The 9,342-nt window shown below is 42.5% G+C and overlaps 1 protein-coding gene across 3 annotated transcripts in view; it reads right to left on the reverse strand.

Annotated features, from left to right (window-relative positions):
* Positions 1–9,342, reverse strand: part of LOC112073606 (cell adhesion molecule CEACAM6-like) — a 53,948-nt gene that overhangs the window by 30,229 nt on the left and 14,377 nt on the right. The window contains exons 4-9 of one of the 3 annotated variants that reach the window (XM_070440219.1): positions 8,275–8,493; positions 7,793–8,137; positions 7,451–7,681; positions 6,838–7,101; positions 6,593–6,683; positions 6,364–6,403 (exon numbers count right to left, since the gene is read on the reverse strand). In XM_070440219.1, coding sequence (XP_070296320.1) covers positions 6,364–6,403; positions 6,593–6,683; positions 6,838–7,101; positions 7,451–7,681; positions 7,793–8,137; positions 8,275–8,493 — 1,190 coding nt within the window. The remainder of the gene's footprint in view (positions 1–6,363; positions 6,404–6,592; positions 6,684–6,837; positions 7,102–7,450; positions 7,682–7,792; positions 8,138–8,274; positions 8,494–9,342) is intronic. The other 2 variants (XM_070440220.1, XM_070440221.1) reach the window with 2 other exon arrangements.

Consider the following 9,342-nt stretch of genomic DNA (forward strand, 5'->3'; position numbering starts at 1 on the left):
TAGTCAAAAAGTAACAATTGAAAACAAATAGATGGTCCAGACAAACCCTAAAGTTTAAGCAAAAAAATTTGAAGCACATGCTCACATAGTTAGAATGCATATGACAACAAGCATTATGTTTCATCCGCACTACTCAGATGAGCCTCTTTCAAGGTGGGAGCGGACATGTTTGGGATTCTTGAAGTTGGACAAAGGCACATAATCTCTCTTGTAGAATCTTGAAACTCTCTCTCTCCCACACATACAGTACATAACCTAGAATTAGAATGTAGGAACTCTGATTCTCTCTATCTCCTCCCTCACTAACAGTGCAGAATGTAGGAGAAGTAAGGGAGGGAGTGACTGCACAGTCAAAATACAAGCGACAATAAGGGAACAGAGTGCTTTATGGAGAAGCCTATAGAACCTATTACTGTAGGCATGCAATAACTTGTGGAATAACCAAATTAAAAGCATACATCACGCCACAATAAGTCCCTGAGGGGTAGAGGTACACCACTGAGTCCTGAGGGGAGGAGGATCCCACCACATGGAGTCATGAGGGGAGGAGCAGGTCATCCACTGGAGTCCTGAGGGGAGGAGAGGTCGCACCACTGGAGTCATGAGGGGAGGAGAGGTCCACCACTGGAATCCTGAGGGGCAGGAAGAGGTCCACCACTGAGTCCAGAGGGGGAGAGGTCCCACCACTGGAACGTCATGAGGGGGGGAGAGGTCGCTCCCGTCAGGGAAACATTGTAGCTAACCTCACAATAAATAATGTTAGATGTAGCAGCAATTATTTCCTCTTATTGTTGTGTGTTTTGGTTAAATCAGAAATCAACCTCCTTGTAATAATGGCTATGCCCGTGTGGTGGGGTCTGTAGTGCAAGTCTGTATATACGATGCCACCCTGTGGTGGGGTCTGGTCGTGACACAGCAGTCCTGTATATACTATGCCCCTGTGGTGGGGTCTGTATATACTATGGCCCCCCTGTGGGTGGGGTCTGGTAGACTCAGCAGTCCTCGTATAATAGTATGCCCCCTCGATGGTGGGGTCTGGTGTCTGGCAGCTGATCCATACTAAGAGGGGAGAATGGAGAAGGAGACAGACCACACACCGACTCATGTAAGAGAAGGAGGAACACAACATTTTTTTATGATGATGCAAGACCTTATTTCTATACAGATTTTGGATGACTGTTCATTCATATTCCATTCACACGAGCTCAATGTAACATGGATATATTTAACTACTACTACATGTCATGAATCACATACTACAATGTTCCCGTATAAGCATCTATGGAGGTTGTTACAACCTAGAAATGCAAATGCGAGGTTACAACAACGTAGGTGCAACCAGGTCGAGAGCAACATTTGAGTAATCAAGGTGACAGACAGTGACACATTCAATACGTGCCTTGCACTCTCTGGCCTGCATTAGCTGATATATGTTGGTCAACACATAACACACAACATATAGTTCCCCACAGTTCCAAACAAGAGTTTCTACTTGGACAAAATCTACACGCGTGATGTATAACCCCATTTCATCTTGTTTGCTTTCATTTAAGAAAACATTTTTTCAAAAGAATCGGTTGAATGAAATACACCTTGATCACATTCAAAGCAACAGTTTCACTTTCAAAGGCAAGGACACCTACAAACAGCATGATCACATTTTGCCCATTGTAGGATTCCTTCTTACATTTACATTTACATTTAAGTCCATTAGCAGACGCTGCTATCCAGAGCGACTTACACAATTGTACATCTCTGCACTATACTGCCTCTCACACTTTTCCCTTCGACTTGTGGCCTTCAGTGCACAACATATCAGCTGTCCTGTGAGCAGGCGAAAAACTTTCCAAGCCAAACTTCATATCATGAGTTGCTAACGCTACACACGCCTACATATTGTTACCGATATTAAGACTACGTATTGTCCAATAGCTAATAAGAACTAATGCGTTAGTAAACACGCCTACAATCATGCAGTACAGTGTAGCAGTCAGCAAGCAGTTTATGCAGTTACATACACCCGGTGGGACCCAGGTGGCACAATATAATGACTGACAAAAACCAAAAGCTTTAACCTTTTGAACTTGGAAGAGTCCTAGTGCTGGATGCCTAAGCCACGCCTGCATAAACACAACATGCCCTCTCTGTTGAGACGAGTTTTGTTTGAGTAACTAAACTAGCTAAGCTGATTTAGATGTCAGGCTAAGGAGTGAAAGGTAAAAAGCAAAAGGAACGTAGAGTTTGCGAGCTTACTCTCCACTCTCTCTTTGCTTCTCTTAATTTTTAAATAATCATTTTTTCAAAATAACTGTTCAACTATTGTCTTTCTCTTTGAGTCAACCGTACTCACCAAATGTTGTATGCACGCTATAAAGTGCTAGCTTGGCTGGTATCTCATGCTTTCAGAACTAGAATAAAATATCAGATACTTTCATTGGTTGGACAGACGATGTCAGTTCATGCTGACAAGAGCTCTGATATAGTTGGCAGCGACAATCCACAGTCGGAAAAAAGGTTGTCATAATATCTTATGTAGTTCTATGGAAGGGGTTGAGAACCATGATGCATTCCTAGGTGTTTTTGTATTGAAAGTCATTGTACCGCAGAGGACGGAACACAAAACTAGCTGACACTACCTCCGGACTAACAACCATCGGTGTGGCTTACCGACTGCAGAGTGCGTTGAGGCGAATCGTAGGCTAAAACACCACTATCTTGTCTTATTGCTGGAATACAATAGGAACAATCACTGAGCCCGATCACGCGACTTCTACAGCTGAATAGCCCGTCCTGGACGATGACAACAAAGGGTTAAACCTGGGTATTTCAGGCTGATAAGAAATAATATTTCACGAAGGTTATATAAGACAACAACTAGTACACTGCTCTGTGTTTTTGAGTAATCAACTCTGTCATAAAAGATCTTTGATTATTTGAATCAGCTGTGTAGTGCCTGGGCAGTGAAACAAAACGTTCACGCCCTTGGGGTCCCCAGGAATGAGTTGAGGGAAACGCTGCCTCGCCACTCATAGGTTAAATGATTCAAATGGCACGCATCAATGTGGTCTAGATAGGCAGAATAACAAGAAACAGAGAGGCTGAGTGGAAATAGTTATGAATCAATGTATTAATCCGTTTTGGAGATTTTTTATACAACATGATTGCTTATACTGTATTGACACTCAAACCGCACACTGGTAAAAAATGGAAAGGTAAACATCGAATCTAAAATAGGTAATAATGAAAATGTGATGATACAACAAGTGAATAATGACACTGAACAATATAGTATTATGTAAAACAAAATAATAACTAATATAAATGTATTAAAACAGCAAATGGTTTAAATGTATGTAAAGTACTGATGACGTTAAAAAAATAAAAAGCAATTATAGTATTACGTAATATTGAAATATAAAATGAGTTAATAATGTCCTGAAGAACTACAAGTGAATCATCCATTAAACACACTCATGAGAAACTTGGCCCAGGCTAAAAATATTAGCTGTTATCAATATTTATGCCATATGTAGTTGACAGAGGAAGTAGACTATTGATGCTTAAAGATCCGGTAAATGGCAAAAATCCCATAGCAAAAATATCAGAAATATAAACTTATAGGATGTAGTAGAGGATATGCAGTAGTTAGTTACACAAGAAAAGTATGCTACTTTGGGTTAATATCAAACAAATGGGAATGGAAAATCTCAATAATCGAATAAAAAGCAGAAGCATAACTATTTATTTATCATCAATTGCAAAGTATCATAGTATAGAAAGATATAAAAATATATTCCCGCATTTAACTTCAAAAGTTGAAGTTTTGGTCTGGTAAACAATCTCAAGAGGTATATCTGATAGCAAGAAGACATAGAGGTAATGGTGTGAGGGCGCACTAATTTTTGGATGGAACCTGTAGCTCTTCAGCCAGCTTCTGTGGTGGTTCTCTTCAGTCCAAGCTTCCTCTGTGGTGATTCTCTTCAGTCCAAGGTTCTTGGTGGTTCCTTCAGTCTCACGCATGCTGTCTCTGTGGTTGCATTCTTTCAGTCCAGCTTCTGTGGTGGTTCTTTCAGTCCCAAGCCCTGGTTATATATTTCTGGTAGGTGACTTCTTCTTGACAGTTCCAGCTTCTGTTGGTGGTTTCGTTCAGTCCAGCTTCTGTGGTTGGTTTCTTCTTCACGTCAAGCTTCTGTGGCTCGGTTCTTTTCTTTCAGTCAGCTTCTGCATGGTGCGTTCTCCACTATACAAGTCAGCATATCTGTGGTGGTTCTCTTCAGTCCAAGCTTCTGTGGTGGATTCTCTTCAGTCCATGTCTTCTGTGGTTGGTTCTCTTTCCAGTCCAGCTTCTGTGCAGTGATTCCTTTCAAGTCACCAGCTATCTGTAGGTGGGTTTTACTCAGTCCACGCTATCACTGGGGTGGATTCCTCTTCAGTTCCAAGACTTCATGCTGGTGGATTTGCAATCTCAGTCAGCGTCTGTGGTACTGAGGGTCTCTTGCAGTCCAGCTTCTGTGGTGGTTCTTTCAGTCCAGCTTCTGTGGTGATTCTCTTCAGTCCATGTTCTGTGGGGTTCTCTTCAGTCAGCTTCCTGTGGTGATTCTCCTTGTCAGTCCAGCTTCTGTGGTGATTCTCTTCAGTCCGCAGCTTACTGTGGTGGTTCTCTTAGTCCAGAGTAGTATGCTATGTGGTCGGGTTTCTTCAGTCCATGTTCTGGTGTGTGGGTTGCTTCATAGGGTCCAGCGGTTAATGGCTGTTGGGGATTCTCTTCAGGTGTGGCGGTGACTGTTCTGAGGTGGGAGTGAATCTCTCTTCAGTCCAGGTTTTCGGGTGTGATGGGTGTGGGTTCATCTGGGTTCAGGGTCAGGGAGGTGGATCTGGTGAGGGGTATGAGCTCTCGCCAGTGTGGGATGTTTGGAAAGGTAAGCTTTTCTGCAGCTCCAAGGTTCTATGTGGTGTCCGGTTCTCTTCAGTCTTCGAACTGGAAGCACTGCTTGTGGTTTGGATAATATACACTTTCAGGGTGGGGGAGGGTCATCCAATCACTTATTCTTGAAGAAAGGACACTTTAAAGGGTTGTTAGCAATTGTAAGTACGCGACTCCACATGAAGGGAAATGTTGTATGGAGACAGCAAACGGGCACAGCTATAGGTAGCCGAAGGTGTCAGTAAAATCTCTGGAAGGTGGGAGGACCTGCTTCATGTTCAGAGGGATTGAGGTAAAGAGTGTCACTAGAGGGTTCTAGCGTCACTTGTAGTTAGGGTTCAGGATGGGGTTCCAAGGGCTCTTGTGGGAAGGACGAGAGAATGTGGGATTGAGGGAAAGAATGGGAGAAAGGGAGGGAGGTAAGGTGGTGGGGAGTTAGAAGACAGAGATAGAGAAGAGGTAGGTAGAGAAGAGAGGAGACCAGAGGAGACAGAGGAGGAAAAGAAAGAAGAGAAGAGGACGAGAACCACAAGAGAAGATGAGGAAGCGGAGTGTGGAGAGGATAGGGAGAGGATAGTAGGGAAAAGAGGAGCAAGGGCGAGAGGGAAAGAGGGCGGAATGGAAAGAGGGAGGAGAAAAAAGTCTACAAATAAAGGAGAGAAAAAAAAAGAAGGAACCAGAAACAGGGCCAGTCGTTTCCGGCATCATTTATGCCTCTGCTAAACACATAGATACGGGAAAAAGATGTTTGTTAAAATACACTAAAGCAGTCTTGAACCCTCCATATCTACATACTATTATCCCCAACGTCCATCATCACATGCACTAGAAACTAATACATCAAGTAGTAAGGATACTAAAAGACACAAGAGTGTACGAAGGATGAAACCGGTCAGGGGACCATGGTGTTAGAATGCGTCGCTCAGATTTACACCGATGAGAATTATAAACATATGAACACCAGGAAAAGCAGGCAGGTACGAAAGCTCGAGAAAGAGTACTCCACGCATGTGGTAATCGTGTGGGCATTCTAGTCGGTGGTACCCCACCTCAGAAGCATCGACGACGATCCGATAAGTGGGCTCAGAGGTAGACGGGATGTGAATGAGACGCTAAGAAACCTTCTGTGAGCAGACGAGGAGATGATCGAGACAGTATGGACAATTGGATAATAGTCATGAAAGAGTACTGAACGCACCTCGGGCTGGAAATCACGTAACGAAGGTTAGTATGAAATACATCGAGGTTTGTAGATCCTCCGCTTCCTCCGCCCGGAGGGTGTCCGTTTTTAGTTCATTTTGCGTCACGCACTAGTCACAAGGACGGGGGAGGTTGGTCTGGATGAAGTAGCGGGGGACCCCCCCTGGGTGCACATTTTGTTTTTTCCCTAACACTACACAGGGGGGGGTCCTGGTGTAACTGATAACTGATAGAATCACCTGTGTGTCTGTTGTGGCATCACTTCCTCCTGTGGATCTCCTGTAAAGAGGGACAGAGTGAGTTCTGCTCTCTACTGACCTCTAGTGGAAGTTGATATGTTACTAATACAGTTTAGCAGTTAAGGGCGTTGGGCCAATAAATACATTTATGAATGAATGAAGCTAATAACAAATCAGAGGTCTAAGGTGAAATAATAATACAAATATCAATGTTCCCTTCTTCACTCACCTGAACCACATGAATCCAGAGAGACAGAGGATGAGAACCAGAACAACCACTATGATTCCTACAGCTGCAGTCAGAACTGAGGTCTGTTTCCCTAAAAGACAAATGGATGATATGAGTACATGTTATTATGAAGTGAAAATGAATATACAGCAATACAGGACGTTAATGCAATACTTGTATATAGAAGCCTATGTATAGTTATAAACCAAAGTGCAATAAAGCAAACTATAAGTATGTAACTTTACCTGCTATAATGATCTTCAGAGTAGTAGAGTTCATAGATGCTATTGTATTCTCAGCCTCACAGTAGTATTCTCCTCTGTCCTCAGAGATGATGTTAGTGATGCTGTAACTCTGTCCTGATGCTTTTGGTGAGTTTACGTTCTTCTTGTACCAGGTGTATTTGTCCACAGGTGGGTTGGCATCACTGCTGCAGGTCAGAGTCACTGAACTGCCCTCCACTATTTCACCAGAGGGAGTGACTGACACTGAGGTGTTCTTTGGAGCATCTAGTAAAGCAGAATTTGTCAGAGGGTCAGGACTGTAGTATACTACCTCAAATGACATCATGTCAAAAATAAATGATATCTAAAGTCAGAGGACTATCTAAAACTATCACTTACACTAAACATGAACAAGAATACATTTGGAGAAACTTTAGGACCGGAGTGTCTACTAAACTATTCTTCAAGTGTTTGAGGTACTGAACATTCTAACTATAGACATGCATACATCTATGACATTYTGTGTAATTTCTATGTAATGATGAATGTTGATAGATAAAGCAGTAATACCCTTCTCATTGATATTAAATGATTGATACTTTCTAAGTAGAATAGTAGTTGAATTCATACTCACACACTGCAGGAGAGTGGAGAGCCTCATGGTGTTCTACAGTACAGGAGTAACTGTCTGCAGAATGACCCAACACTACTAGGGTATTACTAGAGTGTTGTTGGGAAGTGGGCTCATCGAGACGTTGTCCGTTCTTGTACCAAATGTAGGTGGGGTTGTCAGTCAGAGTACAGGTGGTGCTACAGGTCAGTGTCTTCTGTCCCTCTGCAGCAGGAGTCACCTTCACCAGCAGACCTGAAACAATATGTATTAAACCAAATACACCTCTGTGGTAACAGGATGGTTAATATATTTTCTCCTGTAATTCAATATGATGTACAGTTGTATCATACAGTGTAGTATTACCTGTGACAGACAGAGTTGTTCCTGGGAAACTATGACCCCATTCAAAGTTGTATGTTTTAAAAGTGAAGCGATACTCAGCTGAGTCCACCTCTCTCAGATCTGTGATTCTCAGGATGGAGGGACGTTGTAAACTCCATCTCTCTTTGTCAGGGTACTTCACACGACCTGCATACACTGGGTCTGTTGTTAGGTCCTCAGGGGTCGTCGTATCACTTCTAAACCAGAATGTTGATGTGGTGTAATAATAACTAACATAAGTACAGGATATGTCCACTGTTGACCCCTTCAAGACACACATTCTCCTCTTGGTGTAAGTCACTCTGCTGCAGCTCTGACCATCAACACCTGAAACACGGTGACATAACAAGAGGTAAACTGTATTATATTCTCAGTTCTTTCTAGAAATGCTAAAAGTTCTCAAATGACAAAGTGAAACAAACACAAACAGGTTAAACAGTATTGTTAATTAAATAAACACTCACAGACTGCAGGAGAATGGAGATCCTTATGGCCTTTTACAGCACAGGAGTAGCTGTCTGCAGCATAAGGGTAGACTGAGTAGGGTAAAGTGTTCTCAGTAACAACCTGTCCGTTCTTGTACCAGATGTAGGTGGGGTTACCAGTCAGAATACAGGTGGTGCTACAGGTCAGTATCCTCCATGTTGGAATCTGTGAATATGGAGTCACCTTCACCTGCAGGTCTGGAGTAGACAACATCAACCTGAATCACCTGTTGTCTAGTGTCATCACATGATGCAATACATTTACCCTGAAGAAGGTGATGCTGAAACGTTGGTGGTTTTTACACAATAAATGACAGGGAGGTTATACATACGGAGTGTGACTCTCTTTGTTGTTATAGCTTCCAGTTTATTCTCCGTTAGTCAGCATCTCTTCACTAAATACGTTTCTCTGGGTGTGTTGTTATAGCTTCCAGTTTATTCTCCGTTAGTCAGCACCTCTACACTAAATCAACTATAATCAGTTTCTCTGGTGTGTTGTTATAGCTTCCAGTTTATTCTCCGTTAGTCAGCACCTCTACACTAAATCAGTTTCTCTGGGTGTTTTATAAGCTTCCAGTTTATTCTCCGTTAGTCAGCACTCTCTACACTAAATACGTTTCTCTGGGTGTGTTGTTATAGCTTCCAGTTTATTCTCCGTTAGTCAGCACCTCTACCTAAATCAGTTTCTCTGGGTGTTTGTTATCGTTCCAGTTTATTCTCCGTTAGTCAGCACCTCTACACTAAATACGTTTCTCTGGTGTGTTGTTACAGCTTCCAGTTTATTCTCCGTTAGTCAGCACCTCTACACTAAATCAGTTTCTCTGGGTGTGTTTGTTATAGCTTCCAGTTTATTCTCCGTTAGTCAGCACCTCTACACTAATACGTTTCTCTGGGTGTGTTGTTAAGCTTCCAGTTTATTCTCCGTTAGTCAGCACCTCTACACTAAATCAGTTTCTTTGGGTGTGTTGTTATAGCTTCCAGTTTATTCTCCGTTAGTCAGCACCTCTACACTAAATACGTTTCTCTGGGTGTGTTGTTTACAGCTTT

The sequence above is a fragment of the Salvelinus sp. IW2-2015 genome, unplaced genomic scaffold (assembly GCF_002910315.2).
Source record: "Salvelinus sp. IW2-2015 unplaced genomic scaffold, ASM291031v2 Un_scaffold2318, whole genome shotgun sequence".
NCBI classification, from domain to species: domain Eukaryota; kingdom Metazoa; phylum Chordata; class Actinopteri; order Salmoniformes; family Salmonidae; genus Salvelinus; species Salvelinus sp. IW2-2015.